Source organism: Mesoplodon mirus, assembly GCF_964341445.2.
Source record: "Mesoplodon mirus genome assembly, chromosome: 8".
In the NCBI taxonomy this organism is placed as follows: Eukaryota; Metazoa; Chordata; class Mammalia; order Artiodactyla; family Ziphiidae; genus Mesoplodon; species Mesoplodon mirus.
Window position 1 is genome coordinate 38,343,282 of NC_138984.1, and position 22,909 is coordinate 38,366,190.

Sequence of the window (22,909 nt, forward strand, 5' to 3'; positions counted from 1 at the left end):
AATTATGCATGAAACATAGTGTATTCTTTGTATTAGAAGTGTTTTATTTCTCAGAAATTGTTTCTTCCTGCAACTTTAAAAATAATAACATATTTGCTATTTGCATAATGATTAGTAGGTTTCAAATTGTCTTAATATAAAGAATCTTTTCAACAACAATGTAGGTTAAATAGAGTATATATAATTGTCCAATTTCACATACAAGGAAATTGAGGCTCACTGACATATCTATAGGCTCCTAGCTACTTAGTGACAAAGTGAAAACTAGAATTCTATTTTTCTGACTCATATCTCCACATGCTTTATTTCACCATACCACACTAATTATACTTTTTTACGTAATACTCTAATAGCCCAAATAATGAGTGATTATAATTTTCAAAAGAAGACTCAATTAAGGAAAAAGAAAACAAAAACAGAGCAGTTTTATGAAATCCTGTTTCTTTATCCCAACTTTCATCTTAGACTCCTGAGTAACTTCCTAGACTTCTATCTTTTGCACGTTGCTTTCTATCACCTAATTTAGAATTTGATCACTAAAAAAGGCCTGTGTCCTAGTCAGAATAAAGCATTTTAACAGTAATATGTTTAAATAATGTAATCAGCCATTTCACTCTTTCAGAGAGGCATAGTTTTGTGAGATGTTTTGCAGCACCACCATGTGGGAGGTGGTAGTTAAACACCTACAGGAAAGGCAAGCATGGATAATTTAGGAACACTCTTACTTCCAAGTGGATATATCGAAGGATTTCCAAGCTTCCATATTACATACTGGAAATTTCAGGGAGAGTTGTCTTAATTAAAAAAAAATGTGCAATTAGGGTATGATATTTGACATTTAATACTCGCTATCTTCCAATGATCAATCTCTCACAATTTGTATGGAATTACTTTTTTCCTGCTCAAGATAAATGTTACACTTAATGTATTTGTCAAAACTGTGAGTCTTAAGCAAGTATGTGATTGGTTCACTAAAAATAAATTAAGGAAAATAATTTCTTATGAAATGCTTATTTTTTTAAAAAATTTTCTGTTTCTGTAGAAAATATTAATAGCTGACCATAAATATTCAAGTTGAATATTCTTGTTCAGAATTTATATTATATTAGCTTAGTATATTTTTAAATAAATAATCAATAACTGTACTAATTTATATGGCTAGGTTAGTGTAGGTTTTTATTGAAGCCAATCAGCTACAATATGAACTTTGGGGGCCATTGTTACAATACAGTCATAGCTTTAACATAACTGCTAGGGTTCTCTCCCTCACACTTATACCTTTTGCAAAACCATAGGTAATTTCCAGCAAGGAAATACTTTAACATAGTAGCAAGCAGTCTCAAACTTTTTAAAATTCTTCTTTTTAGAACCCTACAGCCCATCCCTTTTAATATTTAATCATCTTGACTTTCTGTCTCCTTACTTTTCAGCAAAGAAATGGAGCTGCAAAATTGAGCTAGTGATTTTTCTATCAGAGAATAGTTTGAATTAATTTGTTTTCAAGTCTCTAATAGAAACCTTATTCTGACATTGATTCCATTTTGTGTTTATTGAAATGAGGCAGTCAGTTATTCTCAGATTAACTCAGTATTTGTCATCATCCAGTTTAGCAGGCTTTAGGTTACCAACTAAAAACCAGTAAGTAGTGAAGTAGCAGTGGAACTCAAGAAATATTGCTCTGCTGTTAGGCATGTCTTTTCCTAGATATATAAAGAAAATTTTTTTCTATGGATATTTAAAGTTCCTCTTGGGGGCAAACACTTATAGCTGAACCAGAAAATGAAATTGCAATGAATTTAGTGTGAATACTCTAGAGAAAGGTGATATGGGTCTATTATGAGACTATTTCAATTAAAACCAGATATGCCAAACCATATCTGTAGGCATCTTATACATGATAGTCTAATTATGACTCAGTTTTTTTGCATATCATCATAATGTCTGTATTTAGCTGACATGTATATTGAGTACAGATAAAGCATCTAAAAACTTTAAATCTTGTAGCCTCTCTGTTGTTATCACAAATTGAGTTCAGCTACTTTTGGAAATATATTTCCTTCCTAAGACCTTACTTTTCCTGGGGACTCTGCTGATTAAAATAGAGTGACTGGTATAGGCCAGCATAACCTAGTTCCACTGCTATGACTGTGGGCCTCTCTGAACCACAAGAACCAATAGTAGTATGCCCTTAGTATAGTTATAGCCATGCCTAGTACAATTTTATTAAAAACTGGCTAACTAGAGAACAAGAATTCCTTTAAATAGTGAGCTTTCTTTGTAGTTTTTTAAAAATTCAGCTTAAAATATTTTATTGCAGTGTAATATTTTAACGACATAGTATTAACAACTCTGCATAAAGCAAAGTATTCATATTGATTTTAATAACCTAGTGGTTTCATGCACTGTTTTTATGATGAGAGGCATTCTTACATCCATATTGTTATTTATGTTACCTTTTGTGTCTCCAAACCAAGCATAGGAGTTGTTTCATCTTTTATCAATTAAAATGGTTTTTGTGTGTTTTCTTTTTATACCATTAGACAAATGAAAATGATTTAAGAAAATTTTTTTCCCAGTATGGGTCTGTAAAAGAAGTGAAGATTGTAAATGACAGAGCTGGAGTGTCCAAAGGGTTAGTATCACTATAGATAGTACATGGAATTGACAACTGTATTTTTATTGGATTACTAGGTTTTGTATACTAATTTATTTTGGTTCCATTTTTTAAAAGAGAGTTTCATGCCTTCTTCTTTCCTCCTACCTTTTGATTTCAGTGTGTGTGTGTTTGTGTATTTTGGAGGAATGCTGACACTATAATATTCCTTAATTTATTGGAAAGTTATTCTTGCAAAGGCTGAGGGACCACTCATTGTTCGGTAATAAGCACTTAATGTCGAGTAGCTCTTGTCCAGTAGCCAAGGAACCAGAAACTAAAGGAATCTGATATTTTTGGAATTGTATACCTGCTTTAGACTAGAGAGAACTTTACTTGAAAAAGGCTGACACAAAAGAATGTCCATAGGTTGTGCCTCAAAGACCTAATTAGGGGACTAATCTGAGAAATATAACTCTTAATGAGAATGATTTTTAATTGCCAAATCAAGGAGAATGAAAATTAAGGGGGAAAAGCAGTAGGATTTGTCTAAAACTGTCTAGTGCCCTTAGAGCTGTTTCAGTGGATTGGTATATTCAAAAGCCAAATACCAGAGAAGAAAAAGGTAGTTTGCATAGGGTACTCGCTTAAGAAGTTTGACTGCAAAGTTAAAGAAATTGATGAAGGATTATGTTTGTTTTCCTGAAAAAAAAAAGACAATATATACATACTTATAGACATAAAGGAAGGGACCAATAAGGTGGAGGGAAAATTATATTAGTGGGAAACTACATGTAAGTATGACAGGTGGACACTTTGGAAGAGATGAGATCCTTCAGAGGTTATTTTTAAACAAATGAGATATTTCCTGAGACTGACAATCAATATTAGGATGAAGTGAGATTGTACCTCTTTTATTTGGCTTAATAGAATTTGTAATATACATTTTTTAATCATTGAAAAACACACATAGAAATGTAGACTGTATTTTATGATTTTTCCACAGGGTGGTATATGTGTTCTACCAAAAAAAAAAACTAATAATAGCATAAAAATATTTCTTTAGCCTTTGTTTAATGTTTGGGCAAATAGAAAAAAAGAAATTCCTTTGTTGAAAAAGAAAATTCATATATAATACAGTAATTTTGAATTGAAGAAACAGTAAATGTTTACTAATTATACAATACATAATTATATAATAGTAGTTATGAATTGAGGAAAATAATAGTTTAGCACTACTCAGAAGAGTTTCCTTAAGTTATCCAAATAGAGATTACATTTTGAGGGGATATACTTTTTTATTTCTTTCATTCCTTTTTTTCTACCTATTTTGGCTTTTTGGACATGGCATACATTGTGTATTTGTGTCTTGATCATATGTTTTATACTCTGAAGGTAACAAGTATATATGAAAAAGCATATATAAAGTCTGGGTTGTACATATTTTTAATTGATTTTATTTGGGAAATATACTAATAGTTGCATTATCAGTTTATATATGCTGATAATAGTAAATAATATGTTTGTATACTCATTTATCAACATAAAAAATTTTATTATGTTGAAACTTTTAAATTTTTAAAGGTTTTCTTCTACTTTGATTTCTATTTAAACCAAACTTCTATCATTTTAAAAGGAGATTACTGCTCTGCACTGAAATTTATTGCATCCCAATTTGTAAACCAGAATACAAATCTCTCATGCTTTCCTGCCTTACTTACAGCTCAGGTCTGAAACTGTTTCAAGATCCCCGGGTTTTTTTTTTTTTCTTTTAGGCCCCTCCCTTTAAGAGGAGGTGACAGTGTTAAGCTGTGAATGATTCTCCTAAGTTTTGCATACTGGTGCATCAAGAAAAAATGTTCACTCCTCCCACGGCCCATTCTTTCTTTTTTGTTTTTTTTCTTTTTTGGGCTGCGCCTTGAGGCATGTGGGATGTTCCCCAACCAGGGATCGAACCCATGCCCCCTGCACTGGGAGTGCAGAGGCTTAACCGCTGGACTGCCAGGGAAGTCCCCCGCACTGGCCCATTCTTTAAAAAAAAAAAAAAAAAATTTATCTTAATATAACTCCAATGTAATGTTCTAAGATAATAATTAATACATTTATTTAGGTATGGCTTTGTCACTTTTGAAACACAAGAAGATGCACAAAAAATTTTACAAAAGGTAAGATATTTTGGTGTATTTAACTTAATTTTTAGAACTTCTTTCTTTGAAACTAATCCTTTAAGGTATTAATTTAATAATAGTAGGGTTCCAGTACAATGATTGATTGCTAAAAAAAAAAAAAAGTTTTTATCTTCTTTGCATCTTAAGATTGACATTGGTCTCCAAAAAAATGAATTAAAAAAAAGATTAAAGAGAAACTTTATCTGCAGAAAAACAAATTCCAAATAATTATGTAAGTATGGTTGTGAAGTTATAATATAATTTTTCACTTTATTTGCTTAAACTAAGAATTTAAGGATGTATCTTTCCTGAAGTGTTAATAGCATTTTGAATTCCTAAAAAACATTACAAATGTAGATTCCTAGAGTGAGGTTATCTGAGATCATTTCCCTCCTCTGAAAAACTTTATATAAACTAAGAACATTCATAGAAAAAGTCTATAGCCTGCAGTTCAATATATAATAACTTTAAATTTGGCAACTGTAACATTTAAGTTTTTTAGGAAAAAATTTTATTTAAATTGTATTTAAGTCATATGCAGTTGATTCTCATTATTTGTAGTGGTGTGTTCTATAAAATCACCACGAACACTGAATTAGCAAATATTGAAGTGCTGCACCTAGAAGAATACAGGCCTAGGTTCCCACAAGCTTCTGCTCACAATCTTTTCATCAGCCAATCAATACGTAACTTTGTCTTATGTGTGCTTCTGTTTAAAGATATTTAATTTATATTTTTGATTCATTAACACTGAACTCGTGGCCAACAGCACTATAACTCATGCCTGAATTAAATCCAGCTAGCACATATTTTCTCCATTAAGGCACATGACAGTCTTTTTGCACTTAGGAACACTAGCAAGCACTTCAGAACTATACTTGAGGGCCATTTTAAATAGCAAAACTACCAACATAAGGCACAAAAATGTGAAAAACATGACACTAAATAGAACATGAAAAGGACAATTGTTTACAGTATAGAAGATGGAAAAAGAAAACAGTGTCACCCTATTTGACCTTAGCTGGGACCACGAGTGTAAGGCGACTCAAATTTTTCACCTGTCTGCTCACATACACTAATAACTAGTAAATCGCTAGATGAGGAATTAGGGTCAGAGCACTGGAACCAAGATTCACACTCAGATCTATTTAAATCCAAAGACTTTGTCCTTTCCACTATGCCTTGCCCCTTTCAAAGAATGATAATAAAATAATTTATTTTTTCTTATTTTAGGCTGAAAAACTTAATTACAAGGACAGGAAACTGAACATTGGTCCAGCAATAAGAAAACAACAAGTAGGGATCCCTCGTATGTATTGAGAACTAATGTATTTTTCAGTATTTTTGCATGGTTCTTTTTTGAAATATTAGACTTTTAATAGAACTTCATTAAAATATCAGCTTTCTTTCATTTAATAAAGTACATTTAGTGAAGTTGGTGGTCAAATGAATATTTCTTACCACAAATTAAAATATATTAGTTTGCAGGGTTGGGGGGCTAGGCAAAATTTATATAAATAATGATGTTTAACTATATTCCATATAGTTACATCTTTAAAGGAAAAATCTTCTATGATAAAAATATAGTTTAAAACTACAAAAGAAATTAAAAGTAGTTAATTACTATTTAGAAAATGTTCTAATTAACAAAGTAATTTAAAATTACAGTAAAATTACAGAAAGTGAAAATATAGAACAAATATCAGAAACTCTGGTTGTATGGTACCTACTGTATCCCAACCACATGTATCATAATTAACAGAGGAAACAATCCCTAAAGCTTTAGGAATTGGCTAAGTTAGATGCCTTCCTCAAATTTTGGTAATGCTTTTGACTCTACTCTTTTTTTCCTCACTCTTCCCATTTATTAAGTTAGACATCTTTACAGTTAACATTTTACCTATAATACTTATTAAAATCTCCAACAGAATCTTTGGCTAGAAGGAGAAACTTTGCATAAAATTTGTAACTCAATTTTTTATTCTTCCTTAGCTGTGTCCTAGTGTCTACTGGGATGTTTAAGACATTAGGTGGATATTGTACATCTGTTAGCAAATTAATAGATTGTGCTCATGTGGACTGTTTTGTTTTTGATTTAGAAGTTAACAGATATCAAGTTTAGTTTTGACTTAGTATTTGTTAATTTAGAAGATAACTGAAGTGTCCTTAGTAAGTTGATATTCCAAAATGGAATGCAGTAAATATGGCAGAATCCTGAATATTTTCAGACTACTATTGTTAGTTGCAAGAGTTAAGCTGTAACATGTAATAACAGTTCTTTAGCCCATTATCACCATCAGTAGGAACAACTAGTAATGTTCATATTATGACCCACAAGTTGCTAAAAATAGAACATAAATCAGCACTATGCTGAATGCTTTCAAACAGATGAATAGTTATTTAAGAACTATTCAGTGCAAGGGTCAATGTTATGGGTTTTCATTTATTTCATTTAATCTTTACAGCAATCTGTGAGGTATTATTTGTTCTATTTTTGTAAATAGAAAATTCAGCTTATAAAGGTAAAGTCATTGTTTTAGAAACATTTCTGCTGAAATAATCTTAAATGTAGAGGAGAGTTAATCTGGTCATGCTGTGGGTCTTAACCCAATGGCACCATACCAGAATTCTAAATTTTCTTTAAATTCTTTAATTTTCTTTAAACTTTCTTTAAAGTCTCATGGTTTATGTAAAACTTCATGCACAGTTTGGATGCTGTTCTATAACACTGTATTGTTTATTAAAATGTTTCCTAAAAATAATTGTTTGAATAAGACTGATTCTGTAAGAAGATCACCGTGTTCAGCCTGTGCCTTTTCATATTTCCTGACATAACCATGCTATAGGCCCAAATTTGAGAAGTATGGGGTTAAATAACTTAACCAAATGGTAGCATTAGCCTTCAAATCCAGGACAGTTTGACTCCAAAGCTACTTTTACTTTTCTACAAAGAAAGAATAAGTATTAAAGGTATATTTACAAAATATAAGGGATTCTTATCTCATTTTTTTCAAATCTATCACTTCTTTTCCATCTCCATTACCAATATTCTAGACCCAGCTACCCACTTTGCTTGCCTTAATTTCTAGAAAAGCCTCCTAACTGGTCTCTCTGAATCCAGTCTTGCTACCTTCCAACCTATCACACACAAGGCAGACGGAGTGATCTTTCAGAAGTGCACATCTTATCATGTTATTCTCTGATTATTTCGAGCTTTCCTTCTCTTTTCTTTCCATGCTTTAGCCATCAAGCCTTCCCTCAGTTTCAGAACTTAACCATATTCCTGATATACTATTTTCTTTACCTAGAATCATCTTTGCCATCCCATTCATTCTTTAAAGCTCAGCCCAAAACAAATGTCATTTCCTCACAAATGCTACATATATACATATATATATTTGAAATGTTCACCACTGTACCCTATACTACCTCTTCATGTCTTTATCAAAATTGTATTTAATTAATTGTGTAATTAACCAATGACTGTCTTCCTTACCAGAACCTAACTTCTATGAATATAGAGGCCATGGCATGCCCAATTTTTTTCTTTTTTCTTTTTGGCTGTATCACTAGGGCCTAGTTTAATGCCTTGTAATAGTAATCACTCAAAATTTATTTATTTAACAGATAAACCTGTGGTTTCTTGATGATCTTTGGAGGGAAATCCATGAACCTCTGAATTGCATGCAAAATTTTGTTTGAATATATGTATTTTTGAGAAAAGGGTCTGTGGCTTTCATCAGATTCTCAAAAGCATTGGATTAAGAACCACTAAAATATGCTATAACAATACTAGATAAAATGTGGTGAAAATATGAAAGCTGAGAAGTAGTAGTGCTATTTAGAGTGGCAGGTCAGTGCTGCTTACAGTGTGGTTTGCAGCCACCAACAGTTCACTTGGAATCTGTCAAAATGCAGTTCCTCAGGCCCTATCCCAGGCCTCCTGAATCAAAATCTCTTGAAAGACCTGGAATTTGTATTTTAATAAGCTGTCTAGGTTATTATAATGAATTTTAAATTTTGAGAAGCACTAGTATAGTGGAAGGAGGATTGCCAGTTCAGTAATTTATATAACCTGTTGGTCAAGTACTTAAATCTAACTTGGCATATAAAATTTTTAAAGTCTCCTCCTGACAAAAAAAGAATTTTTTTTTTAATTTTGGGGGGAGGAGTATATATAACTTTCACCTAGCAAAAGAGATGAGGAACCAAAATTAGCAACATAAAGGTCTGTGGTCATGTTTGTAATAGCAGCAGTTGTAGCAAAGGGAGACTAGAGAATAAAATATAGTCATAGCATGAGTGAGTGCTTGCTGATAGTAGATCCAAAGAATTTGTAAGGTGGAACAAGTGTCTTGAGGAAAGTAGAATTTTGTCTAATTTCACTGCCTCCATCTTCTTTGGCCTTTTACAAAGATCTTAGGAACTTCACTACAGTGTAGTCTTCAGGAAACTCTAAATTGTATGTAATTTATATTTGTAAAAATAATGACTTTGCTGATAATAATCTCAATTGTTAAGTTTTGTGTTTCATTATACTAGTATTAAAATCTGAATTGGTGAATTTTTAGTATTCCTTATTAAACTTGTTTCTTTTTCTTTCATTTACCTTAAGCTAACAAAAGCTCTAAGGTAGTGAGTTTGAAAATATATATTTCAAAGGTACTTTAACATATGGAATTTTTTAAAGAACTTATAACATTCAATTTTTACTGTAGCTATATATATGTGTTAAGGTAAACATTTTCCATTGTTCAGAAATTACATTTTTAAATGTTAAACTGAACATTTCAATTATTACTATTTACACTTTGTTTTAGGTTCCAGTATAATGCCAGCAGCTGGAACAATGTATCTATCAACTTCAACTGGATATCCTTACACTTATCATAATGGTGTTGCTTATTTTCCTACTCCAGAGGTAGCTTCTGTCCCACCACCTTGGCCTGTAAGTAATTTCATTTTAGAAGGGTTTCCATCTATTACTATTAAATTTTTTAATTCTGAAATATTTCAACCACAGAAAATTACAAATAATAATAGCCATGTAGCTACCACTCAAATTTAATAGAGGTTAACATTTTACCATATTTACTTAAGTTCTTTTAATAGGGGGAATAAAATATGACAAATTCAAGTAAAGTCTCCTTGCCCCAATTATCTTACCCTCTTTCCTCCTTAGAGGTTAACAAGAGTATCTTTTCTGTCCATTTTATATGTTTTTACTACAAATGTAGATATCCTTAAACAATAGTATTGCTTTAGGCAGTTTTTAAACACTATATAAATAATCTGGTTTTCCTAGTCAACATTATGTTTTTGAGATTAAACCATGTTGATCCTAGCATATCTAGTTCATTTATTTAAATTTTTTATAATATTCCATTGTATGAGTGTATATTCCCCTATTGATGGACATTGTAAGTTTTTTCTACAATCAAGACTACATTGAGGAAACTATACTCAATATTTTGTAATAATCTATAAGGGAAAAGATTCAGAAAAAAGTTATATATATATGCATAACTGAATCACTTTGCTATACACCTGAAACTAACAAAACATTGTAAATCAACTATACGTCAATAAAAAAATTTAGTAAGATGAAGTATTTTCAATGCAGTTTTGATATTGCATGTACTCTTTGTAAATTGCTTGTGATTTTTAAAAATTTAACCATCGAGGTCCTATTTTTTATTCTAATCAATTTGCATGACTTAATGTAGAATCAAAACTTCATCATTTTATATATAAATTTTATACAGTATTATTTAATCTTTTTCATTCTTTCTGAGTTTAAAAGTTTTATAACTGAATCAATTGATTTTTTCATTTTACTTCATCACTTAAAATTTTGCCCCACTAGGGATCTGGTAACTACTCAGATTTATTTTCTGCTAGTTATTCCATGATTTCATTTTACTTAAGTCTTTAATCTGTTTGGAGCTTTCTTGGGGTACGTTCTATGGTCATATTCCACAAGTTCAGAGAATCACATGTGGAGTTTTGTTTGGTTTTTTTCTGAACAAAAATGGGCAGAAGATCTAAATAGACATTCCTCCAAAGAAGACATACAGATGGCCAAGAAGCACATGAAAGCTGCTCAACATCACTAATTATTAGAGAAACGCAAATCAAAACTACAATGAGGTATCACCTCACACCAGTTAGAATGGACATCATCAGAAAATCTACAAACAACAAATGCTGGAGAGGGTGTGGAGAAAAGGGAACCCTCTTGCACTGTTGGTGGGAATGTAAATTGATACAGCCACTATGGAGAACAGTATGGAGGTTCCTTAAAAAACTAAAAATAAAATTACCATATGATCCAACAATCCCACTACTGGGCATAAACCCAGAGAAAACCATAATTCAAAAAGACACATGCACCCCAATGTTCCTTGCAGCACTATTTACAATAGCCAGGTCATGGAAGCAACCTAAATGCCCATCGACCAATGAACGGATAAAGAAGAAGTGGTATATATATACAATGGAGGGCCTCCCTGGTGGCGCAGTGGTTGAGAGTCCGCCTGCCGATGCAGGGGATACGGGTTCGTGCCCCGGTCTGGGAGGATCCCATATGCCGCGGAGCGGCTGGGCCCGTGAGCCATGGCCGCTGGGCCTGCGCATCCGGAGCCTGTGCTCCGCAACGGGAGAGGCCACAACAGTGAGAGGCCCGCATACCGCAAAAAGAAAAAAAAAAAAAAAAAAAAAAAAAAGGCACATGCACCCCAATGTTCCTTGCAGCACTATTTACAATAGCCAGGTCATGGAAGCAACCTAAATGCCCATCGACCGATGAACGGATAAAGAAGAAGTGGTATATATATACAATGGAATATTACTCAACCATAAAAAGGAACGAAATTGAGTCATCTGTTGAGACGTGGATGGATCTAGAGACTGTCGTACAAAGTGAAGTAAGTCAGAAAGAGAAAAACAAATATCGTATATTAACACATGTATGTGGAACCTAGAAAAATGGTACAAGTGAACCGGTTTGCAGGGCAGAAGTTGAGACACAGATGTAGAGAACAAACGTATGGACACCAAGGGGGGAAAGCCACAGAGGGGTGGGGATGGTGGTGTGCTGAATTGGGCAATTGGGATTGACATGTATACACTGATGTGTATAAAATTGATGACTAGTAAGAACCTGCTGTATAAAAAAATAAAATTCAAAAATTAAAAAAAAAAATGGGCAGAACCAACCCCTACTGATCTACATTTAGTAGGTCTGTGAGTGAAAAATATATATGTATGAATATAATTCTATAAATATAATTAATATATTATGATTATAATATATTGAATATACAAATATAATAAATACAATCATTTATTATAATACATTACCCTATTTAGAAAAGTTGCAAGTTGCCTAACAGTAAATAAATAATAAACAGAGTATAAAATTCTTTTAAGCAGACTACATTGAACATCTAGATTTTGTATGTATTGTATGAGTTTGTCTATGACAGTGATCTTCAAAGTTTTTTGTTTATATATACTCTAAAATTTTTTTGAAAAATTATGAATACTCTCATTTTTAAGTTGAAATCTGAAATTTACCATAATTTTAAATAGTTTAGACATATTATATATTATAGGTTTGCTTTAGATATATATTTTATAAAAGTCTGTAGCTATAGATTTCATTTAAGACTGGAAAATGTCCTACATGTAGTGATTGATGTTAACTAGACTCATTGTGGTTATCATTTCATTCTTTTTATATATATATATAGTCATTATGTTATGCACCTGAAACTAGGATAATGTCATATGTCAAATATCTCGCAATAAAAAAAAGAAAAAAGAACGGAAAATGTCTGCTCTATAATTCAGTTAACAAAACTAGTCAACCAAATAAAATTAGCCAATCAAATAAAACTTAATCTCTATTAGAAAATTCTGACTCTGTTTTTAAGTTCAAATAAATGAATTAATATGTATCCCTGTGACCATCCTGTAATTTATTTTGTTCCCTGGATATGAAATAAGGTACCATCTTCCCCTTAATATTTCTTATAAAAATTCTTTTTGCTTTGCTCTTTCCTGTTTCTCAAGGGCATTGCCTTCTTGAATTGTCTGTTTGTTTGATGCTCTGTTAATGTTTACATTCCAGAACAAAGCATTATAGCAAGATCCAAAATGAGTAAGAGTGTGCCTTTCATAGTGAAGGGGAAAAGTATTGTAAAAGGGGAGTTTTGAAAAGAAGAATCCATTGTACACAGATACATTCACAGACAGATCAAATCAGAAAGGAGACCATATGAAATATCTGAAAATTAATACTCTTAAACCTATTCATGCTCATGCACCACTGGAAGATTTTTGTGTTCTCTGACATTGGTCTTGGCTCTGACATACGTGTACAAGCAGAATTTCACATTTATAGACTATACACATCTTTGACTAAATGTTCCCAAATATCTTTCTAAAGTGCACCAGTATAGGGGCTTCCCTGGTGGCTCAGTGGTTGAGAGTCCACCTGCCGATGCAGGGGACACGGGTTCGTGCCCCGGTCTGGGAAAATCCCACATGCCACGGAGCGGCTGGGCCCGTGAGCCATGGCCGCTGAGCCTGTGCGTCCGGAGCCTGTGCTCCGCAATGGGAGAGGCCACAACAGTGAGAGGCCCGCGTACCACACACACACACAAATTAATAAATAAATAAATAATAAATAAAGTGTAAGTATAAAGGTTAGTAACAGTTTATGAGAGCTTCAATTTCTCCATAATCTGCGAGCTCTTTAATTTACTAGATTTTTATATTTTTGCCAATATTATTATGAAATGGTATCTTGTTTTACCTTTCATTTGCCTAGTCAGTGGTAAGATTAAACATATTTTCATATATTTATTTGCCATTTCAGTTTCTTCTATGAGCTGCCTCTTCATTTCTTTTGCCCGTTTTTTCTGTTGGGATTGTTTGTCTTTTTCTTGAGTTCATTATATGAGTTCTATGTGTTGTAAATATGTTTTAGTTTGTGGCTTGTCCATTAACTTTATGGTATTTTTTGTCATACACAAGTTTTTTGTTTTAATGTTGATAGATGTATTAATGTTTTATGGTTTCAGCTTTTAGTGTTTTTTTTTTAAATACTATGCTGTTGCTGTTTTTCACATCTAGATCTTAAACCTGCAGTTTACATATTGACTAATCCATCCTCTTCCACTGTTTTGAAATGAATCCTCTGTCAAATGCTGAGTTTCTGTGTGTGGAGTCTCTTTCTGGGCTCTCTGTTATGTTCCGTTGGTGTATTTGTTTCCCCTGCCCAATTCTGTTTTAATTCCTGTTGCTTTATAATAAGTCTTAAAATCTGATAGGGCCATAATCTTACTCGGTTCTTTAAGAGTCCCTCATCTATCCTTAAGTCTTTGCTTTTATAAATATAAATTTCATAATTCAGCTTGTTCAGCTCTGTGAAAAGCCTTAGTTTTTGTTAGAATTGCATTAAATATATAGATTAACTTGGGACATTTAAGCATAATACTGAATTTTCCCATTCATAAACATTATTTAGAGTTTCCATCCATCAATAAAATTTTCTTTCTCTGTAAAAAAAGTTTGGCGTATCTTCTGTTTGATTTATTCTTAGGTACTCTGTAGTTCTTGTTGCTTTTATGAATGGTGTATTTTTTTAATCACACTTCCTAATAGATTGTGACTGGTGTGTACTAATGCTTTTGATTGGTAAATGTTGGTATTTTATCAGTAACCCTGCCAAACTCTCATATAGGCGATCATTTAGGACTCAGTATACTTCTGTTTCTTTCTGCTCTTCTGTTACTCATTTTTTCTCATCAAGTTATTGACTGGCAATGTCTCTGCTACAGTATTTATATAACACTTGTTCTTAAGAAAAGAAATAAGTTCAGTAACTCACCATTAAGCTTTATATGAGCATCTTCCAAAACCTACATATATATGTTAAGAAACTCTTAACCTTAACCAAGTTTTCTCCACCTCAGCACTATTGACATTTTGGGCCAGATGACTGATTGTTTTTTGTGGGAGACTGTCCTGTACATTGCAGGATTTTTAGCAGTATCCTAGCCTCCCTACATTTATGAAAACCAAAATATTACCAAATGTTTCCTGGGGGCCGGGGGCAAAGTCGCACCTGGTTGAGAATTATTGCCCGAAGTCAATTAAGGAAGTTAATTTTTATTCTGTTTACTAAGAGTTTTTATCATGAAAGGGTATTGAATTTTAACAATGCAATTTCTGTATCTGCTTAGATTATCATTTTTTCCTCCTTTAATCTATTAATATAAATTACATTATTATTTTCTAATGTTAATCTGGTACAATTTTATTAGCACATGATAGTCTGAAAATTATGCAAAACTATGATACTTTTCTTCAGTTTTGGGGGGAGGGGTAAACATTAAAACAAAACAATGCAAATTAGATCCCATGTTAGAAACTGAAGTTTAATTGCTATCATTAAAGCCTATTTTACCTATTTTGTAATACAATTTGCCTGTTTTTTTAATGATCTGATTTTAAATAACCTATTTCGGGACTTCCCTGGTGGCACAGTGGTTAAGAATCTGCCTGCCGATGCAGGGGACAGGGGTTCAAGCCCTGGTCTGGGAAGATCCCACATGCCGCGGAGCATCTAAGCCCATGCGCCACAACTACTGACCCTGCGCTGTAGAGCCCGCAAGCCACAACTACTGACCCCACGTGCCACACCTACTGAAGCCCACGTGCCTAGAGACCATGCTCCGCAACAAAGAGAAGCCACTGTAATGAGAAGCCCGCTCACCGCAGCGAAGAGTGGCCCCTGCTGGCCGCAACTAGAGAAAGCCCACGTGCAACAACGAAGACCCAACGCAGCCAAAAATAAACAAATTTTTTAAATAATAACAACAAATAAATAACCTATTTTGGGGTTTACTCCATTTGAATAATCAAGTGTTACATGTACTTTTTAAAGATGTAATAAATCACCTGTAAATTTATTGGATGACTATCTCATTTAAATATCAAAATGATAAAATAGAATTTAACAAATTCTTCAATAAATAATGTATTTGCTTTAATTAAATGTATAACAAAGGAATAGGATGTTGATTATTCATAAGTAATGGGAAATTAGTGGCAAAATCAGATATGATTATTCATTCAGTTCTAAATGCTATGTAAACATTATCTACTGCTGGTCTCCACAATGGAAATAGGCAGTGTCACCTTAAGTCCAACTGCCATTTTTCCTCTAAACATTCTCTTAGAACTATATTTTCATAATCTTTGGACTAAAAGCAACTTTTCTGGTAGTTGTTTTAGCATTACTATGGAAATGAAACCACATGGAAGTAGAAATACTGTGATAATTTTAATAGACTTAAAGTGGAGTTGTAATAATATAAGAGGTGGAAAAATGACATTTCCAATCATAAACCATAAGTTGACTGGGTTTAGGTGACAATGCAAGATAAATTTCATTATAAACTATTTTAAAGAATTTTGCTTAAAATAATTTTTCTTTTTCTTTCCTCTTATAGTCACGTTCTATATCTAGTTCCACTGTGATGGTAGCTCAGCCCGTTTATCAGCAACCTGCATATCACTACCAGGTAAACATTAAATTACAATGAAAATCTTCTTTGATACTTTCAGTCCTTTTTTAAGTAAGTTTCATTTTAACCTTTCTCATACAAATACTCTCATAATTAAAAAGAGGTAGTTAAGCCTTGATAACAGTGGCATTCTTTTTTTATGAGGGATCTAAACAATGTCATACAAGAAGATGAACTGTTTACTTCCTTTTATCAAATGTAATGAGGTCAGTTTTGCTCCCCTGGTTAGCATAGAAATAATTCCCAAAGTAAGATAAAGATGTTGGACTACAGGCTGATATATGTTTAATGCTACTGTGACCATTATGTCAGTTTAATAAGTATATATTAGAATAAGTAATATATTATGGTTTATATTATGACAGCCCCTTTTAGTTAACCAACACTCTTTTCATTAATTCTTGTGAGAGATTGAGGGTAATGCCAGACCATTTTGGTGTATTGTAGATAAAGTGTAATTGGAACACAGCCATATTTGTTTACATATTGTCTGTGGCTGCTTTTGTGCGCAGTGGCAGAGTTGAGTAGTTGCAACAGAGATATACGGCCTGCAAAGCTTAAAATATTTACCCTCTGGCTCTTTACAGAAAACATTTGCCAACTTCTTATCTGTAGCATTCACAAATAATATCACATTCTTCTATACCTTTGAAATAATGGAAGAGACTTTATTTCTGGGGTTTTTTTTTTTTTTCATTTTGAACTTTTAAAATAGACCCACATGAAATGTTACAGCTACTGGAATTATTTTTAGTGTTAGACTAGGTTTGGGGGAGGTCACTTATTTTTAAATTCTGTTACTATGCTAAATATAAAATTATCTAAAGTGTTTTATTCACTTAGTAAAAATGAAAGTAACTTAATGGCATTTCTTTAAAGTATATATGTAGGGACTTCCCAGGTGGTGCAGTGGTTAAGAATCCACCTGCCAATGCAGGGGATACGGGTTCGATCCCTGGTCTGGGAAGATCCCACATGCCACATAGCAACTAAGCCCGAGTGCCACAACTACTGAGCCTGCGCTCTAGAGCCCACGCACCACAACTACTGAGGCTGCGTGCTGCAACTACTGAAGCCTGCGCACCTAGAGCCTGTGCTCCGCAACCAGAAAAGTCACCGCAATGAGAAGCCCGCGCACTTCAATGAAGAGTAGCCCCCGCTTGCCGCAACGAGAGAAAACCCGGGTGCAGCAACAAAGGCCCAACGCAGCCAAAATTAAAAATAAATAAAGTATATATGTAGTGTGACTATTCCTAATTCAAACTTTTGAGAGGCCCCAAGGACAACATTAGGTACCAGGCCATTTAACATGACAAGCCAAAAGTTGTGAAACCAGTTTTGGGACCCTTAGCTTATTGCCCACCTGGAGCATGTGAAAGGATGAGGTTAAAAAGGGAGATTGGTAATGAGGCTTTTTTAACAAGAGAGTTGTTAGAGTGCTATGGCATTTCCCATTCTCCTCAACCAAGTGAAGATGATTTCAGAGAATGACTAAGAGAGTTTAATATTTGTCCCCTGAAATTTGTGAGATAGTATCACTTGGGCGTGACCTCTCCTTAAAAAAAAGCCTGAAGAAGAAGCTGGAGTGGTTTATGGAGGCAGAGCCAGAAGAGAAGGCTACAGTAGGAATGTGCTGCACGTCTCACAGCAAGCAAAGGTTTATGTTTCCCAAGAGCAAGATACGAACCTCACAGAAGAGACTTTCCAACAGACTTTAAGGTGACCCCAGGAGAGAAAAAAATCTGTGTGAAGTAGACTCCTAGAATCAAGGTCTAGAACTGCAGTCAGAAGTTCTCAGCAAGGAGATCACCAAAGGAACAGAGCAAAGTACCTAACCAGAGTGTCAGCATTTGCAATCTGCCACACGCCAAAAAGTGATCTATCCTAATTTTTATCCAGGGGCAAGGAAAAACAGCTCAACACGGTGGTTTTTATTTGTTTGTTTGTTTTACCCTTTGAAAAGTTTATTTTTTGTGTTGAAATATAGTTGATTTACAATATTATATTAGCTTCAGGTGTACAACATAGTGAGTCAAACTTTTTCTAGATTATACTCCATTTATAGTTATTATAAAATATTGGCTATATTCCCTGTACTGTACAATATATCCTTATAGCTTATTTATTTTATACATAGTAGTTTGTACCTTTTAACCCCCTACCTTTATTTTGCCCCTCCCCCTGTCCCTCTCACCACTGGTAACCACTAGCTTCAACACAATGCTTGGGATGAGAAAGACTAAAGTTGCTTTCTTTCTGCTTGCACCTTGTGGAGACCAGCTCCTCCTTCATTAATTGATTACATATATACATACATGACATAGATGTATTCTGAATAGAACTCTAATAAAATTTAATTTTATACTTTGGCTCTGGTTTTCCACTTGACACAAATTATAAAATTGGAAGTATATTACCTAGATATACTCGGGAAAGATTTTTGTACCAATTTGTAACATAGTATTTTGCAATGTAAGAAATAATTTCATTTCACATATTTCTTTACAGTTATATATTTATTCATCATCATTCTGCCCTAGAAATTGCCACTCTGATAATATCTTCCCCTGCTCTTTCTTTTTACAAATTCTGGGATTGATAGTTTTATCAATTTTTGTTAGTCAATATAAAATAGATAAATAGTGAGAACCTGCTGTATAGCACAGGGAACTCTGCTTCACTTCACTGTACAGGAGAAACTAACACAATATTGTAAAACAACTATACCCCAATAAAAAATTTAAAAATTTACAAAAAAAATAATAAATAAGCAGCATCCTTTAGCAAGCAAAACAGAAATTTTTATTAGTCAAATTGGATAATGCCTGGTTCAATCAGTATTTATCTCCTTGTATTTCTTACTTCCTAAGTAGATAGTGATTTTACTTATCTAACAAATCTACAAATATGTTATTTTATTTCAGATTTTTTATGAAAATATTTTCTTAAGAGATTATACATTATCCTGCCTTTTTAAATATGGTATACAGAACATAGACCTCACGTTATCTTGGTCATCATTATAACACAGTGATGTAATCCATTAGAAGTTGATGTGGTCAGCACGAAATTAACAGTTTAGATGGTAGATTCATGGGATCTTCTTTTTTTCTGTTTTTTTACTTTAATAATTAAAAAAAGCCTTTTTAAAGGTGGAGAATAAGTCAAAAGTAAAACATTTATTATTAAGGAATAATACAACTAATTTAAGAAATAAAAAGTCTATGTTCTATATTATCATCTTACAATAAGTACCTTAAGTAACTTGACCCTCTTTTTTTTTAAATAACAGCTTTACTTAGATATAATTCACATACTGTACAATTTACCTTTTCAAAGTGTACAACAGAGTGGTTTTTACTAAATTCACAGAGCTATGCAACCATACCACCAAAAAAAAAAAAGCTTACCCATTTGTAGGCATTCCCCTTACCCCCTCCTCCCAGTCCTAGTCAACCAGTAATATACTTTGTCTTTATAGATTTGCCTGTTCTGGACATTATTTGGATATATACCGCATTTTGTTTATCTCTTCTTACTTTGATGGACATTTGGGTTGTTTCCACTTTTCAGCTTTTACAAATAATGCTGCTATGAACATTCATGTACAGATTTTTGTGTGGACATACGTTTTCATTTCTCTAAGGTCTTATACCTAGGAGTAGAATTGCTGAGTCATATGGTATCTCTGTGTTTAACCTTTTAAGGAAGTGTCATATGTTCCAAAGGCTGCACTATTTTACACTCCCACCAGTAGTTTATGAGGGTTCTAATTTCTCCACATCCTTGCCAACACTTATTATCTACCTTTTTGATTACAGCCTTCCTTGTGTATGTGAAGTGATATCACAGTGTAGTTTTGATTTCCACAGCCCATGGCTAATGATGTTGAATATCTTTTATATGCTTATTGGCCGTTTTTGTATATCTTCTTTGAGAAAATGTCTATTCATATCCTTTACCAGTTTTTATATTGGGTTACTTACCTTTTACTATTGAGTTATAAGGGTTCTTTGTATATTGTAGATACAAGTTTCTTATCAGATTCTTATAATCTTATGTTTCTTATAATTTGTAAATATTTTCTCCAATATTGTGGGTTTATTTTCACCTCCTTGATGGTGACTTCTGCAGCACAAAAGTTTTTCAGGTTGATGAAATCCAGTTTATCCTTTTTTTCTTTTGTTGCTTTGTTGCTTGTGCTTTTGAGGTCATAACTTTTTTAATTACCTGGTTCAAAGTCACAAAGATTTGCACCTATGTTTTCTTATAAGAGTGTTATAGTTTTAGCTCTTACATTTAGATCTTTGTTCCATTTTGAGTTAATTTTTGTATATGGTTTGAGGTGTAGGGGTCCAGCTTCATACTTTTGCATGTAGATATTCAGTTTTAACCCTTGTTTATAATCTGGTTGGGTTTGTTTTTTTTTTTCATTTTAGGCCCCTGCACAGTGTCTACCAGGTCAGTGGCAGTGGGGTGTTCCTCAGGTAAATATTAATTTTTTTCATTGTTTTTGTGAAGACTGCCTGAATATTTAAGTCAGGAGAACTAGATTTGAGACCTTCCTCTTGTATTTATTAACTGTGATACCTTTGGCAATTCATTTAATCACTTTATTTCTCAGCTTCCTCATTTGCAAAGTGGAAGTAATGATACTATACCATTGAAAGATTTCTCACATGATTTTTGTGATGGTCAAATGAGATCATGTAAGTGGAAGCATTTTATAAATAAGTGAGTGCTATGTAAACTGAAATGAAAATTTACTTCTTTTTACTATTAGTATTATTAGAAAATTTAGCATTTTTCTAGCTTTACTTCAGATTTTGCTTGTTTTATTTATGCTCCTAAATAAGTATTCCATCTCCCAACTTTTTTTTTTTTTTTTTTTTTTTTTTTTTTGCGGTACGCGGGCCTCTCACTGTTGTGGCCTCTCCCGTTGCGGAGCACAGGCTCCGGACGTGCAGGCCCAGCAGCCATGGCTCACGGGCCCAGCCGCTCCGTGGCATGTGGGATCTTCCCAGACTGGGGCACGAACCTGTGTCCCCTGCATCGGCAGGCAGATTCTCAACCACTGCGCCACCAGGGAAGCCCCCCATCTCCCAACTTTTGATAACAAATAGTGTACCATCAAAAAGATTGTTTAATGATACATCCCACTTCCATGGGAAGTCAGAAAGCTAAGAATAGACGTTTATGACAACTTAAATACTATAGGTTATATTATTACAACCTTTAATTGTGATCTTAATGATTATCTTAATTTATATATGAGGTTCTAAAGTGCTAAGAAATTTTTAGTACTTATAAGTGATAAAGTTATTAATAACCTCTACACAATTGGAATTTATAACAACCCAGAGTTCCTAGTTTGTTGCTAAGATACTTCTGTGCTGTCCCTGAAAAACAACTTTAGGAAAATGTGAAACCAACATTTCTCTCGTGTGTTGGGTAAGTCATTTGGTTTAATTGAAATAACTAATCCGATTTTAATTAGAAGTATGGTTTTGTGTTTTAGTCTCCTGCCTCTTCTGCTTCATTTTTATACCTGCAACCTTCTGAGGTTATTTATCAACCAGTGGAAATTGCACAGGATTGTGGATGTGTTCCTCCTCTGCTGTCTCTGATGGAAGCTTCAGTTCCAGAGGTATGTGTTAGTCTCAAAGTAAGTTATCTATAACCACTTCCTCTTAACACTTACTTCTTTTTCTTTTCTAAAAATATTTATTCAAGACCCTCATTGAAGTTGAACATCTTATGTTTCCTTTGATTTATTCACATCTCTTCCCCTTTTTTATATCTAAGAATGCTTCATCTTAGAATTCTTCACTAACTAATTCTGAACCATTTCTCAAATCTGTTCACTCTACTAGGCTATTCCCTGACTCAGTCCCCTTGAAAGAGTAAGATAAATGCTTCTCCTTCTGGTTTGCCTGTCAATCTGTATTGTTACTAACAGTCTGTCAATTAAAAGTGTACAAAAATGAAGTCAAAGAAGAAAATAATCTTTAAAAAATTCTTCCTTCAAAAATGTAAATCAAATTTATTTTATAACTGTAAACTGTAAATATTATCTTCCATGTGTTTAAATTATATTTGCAAATCATTACTAATAACCTCATCATCTATACACCAGAAACTGTACATGGTATGTTTTAAATATATTGTGAAAGATTGGGTACCTATTGGGTATCTATTAATACCCACCTCCCAATTTGAGTGTATTTTTGTAATTATTATTGCTAAGGTTTATAACATAATTTTTCTGGAACAATAATTTCCACAATTTTGAATCTTAATGTTTACTATCAATACTTTTACTATGATTTCTCCATTCTTCATCTCACCCTCCATTTATCACTTGGTTGACTGAATCTGCAAGCAGTCTTTGTTAAAGAAGGCTTATATGTGCTATATACTCTCTGAGTTTGTACATCCTTGTTTGTTCAACATGTTTGTTGTCTATAAGTCTGAAAGAAATTAAGACTAGCTATAAAATAGCTGCATCATACTTGTATAAGTTTGCTAAGGCTGCTGGAACAAAGTAC

General features: G+C 33.2%; 1 protein-coding gene across 1 annotated transcript in view; it reads left to right on the forward strand.

The window, feature by feature from the left end:
- BOLL (boule homolog, RNA binding protein) overlaps positions 1 to 22,909 on the forward strand; it is a gene marked incomplete at both ends in the record, with an annotated part of 62,251 nt that overhangs the window by 3,856 nt on the left and 35,486 nt on the right. Inside the window, 7 exons of the mRNA XM_082630935.1 lie at positions 2,541 to 2,632; positions 4,704 to 4,758; positions 5,995 to 6,070; positions 9,582 to 9,709; positions 16,287 to 16,358; positions 20,801 to 20,848; positions 21,880 to 22,008. Coding sequence (XP_082487061.1) covers positions 2,541 to 2,632; positions 4,704 to 4,758; positions 5,995 to 6,070; positions 9,582 to 9,709; positions 16,287 to 16,358; positions 20,801 to 20,848; positions 21,880 to 22,008 — 600 coding nt within the window. The remainder of the gene's footprint in view (positions 1 to 2,540; positions 2,633 to 4,703; positions 4,759 to 5,994; positions 6,071 to 9,581; positions 9,710 to 16,286; positions 16,359 to 20,800; positions 20,849 to 21,879; positions 22,009 to 22,909) is intronic.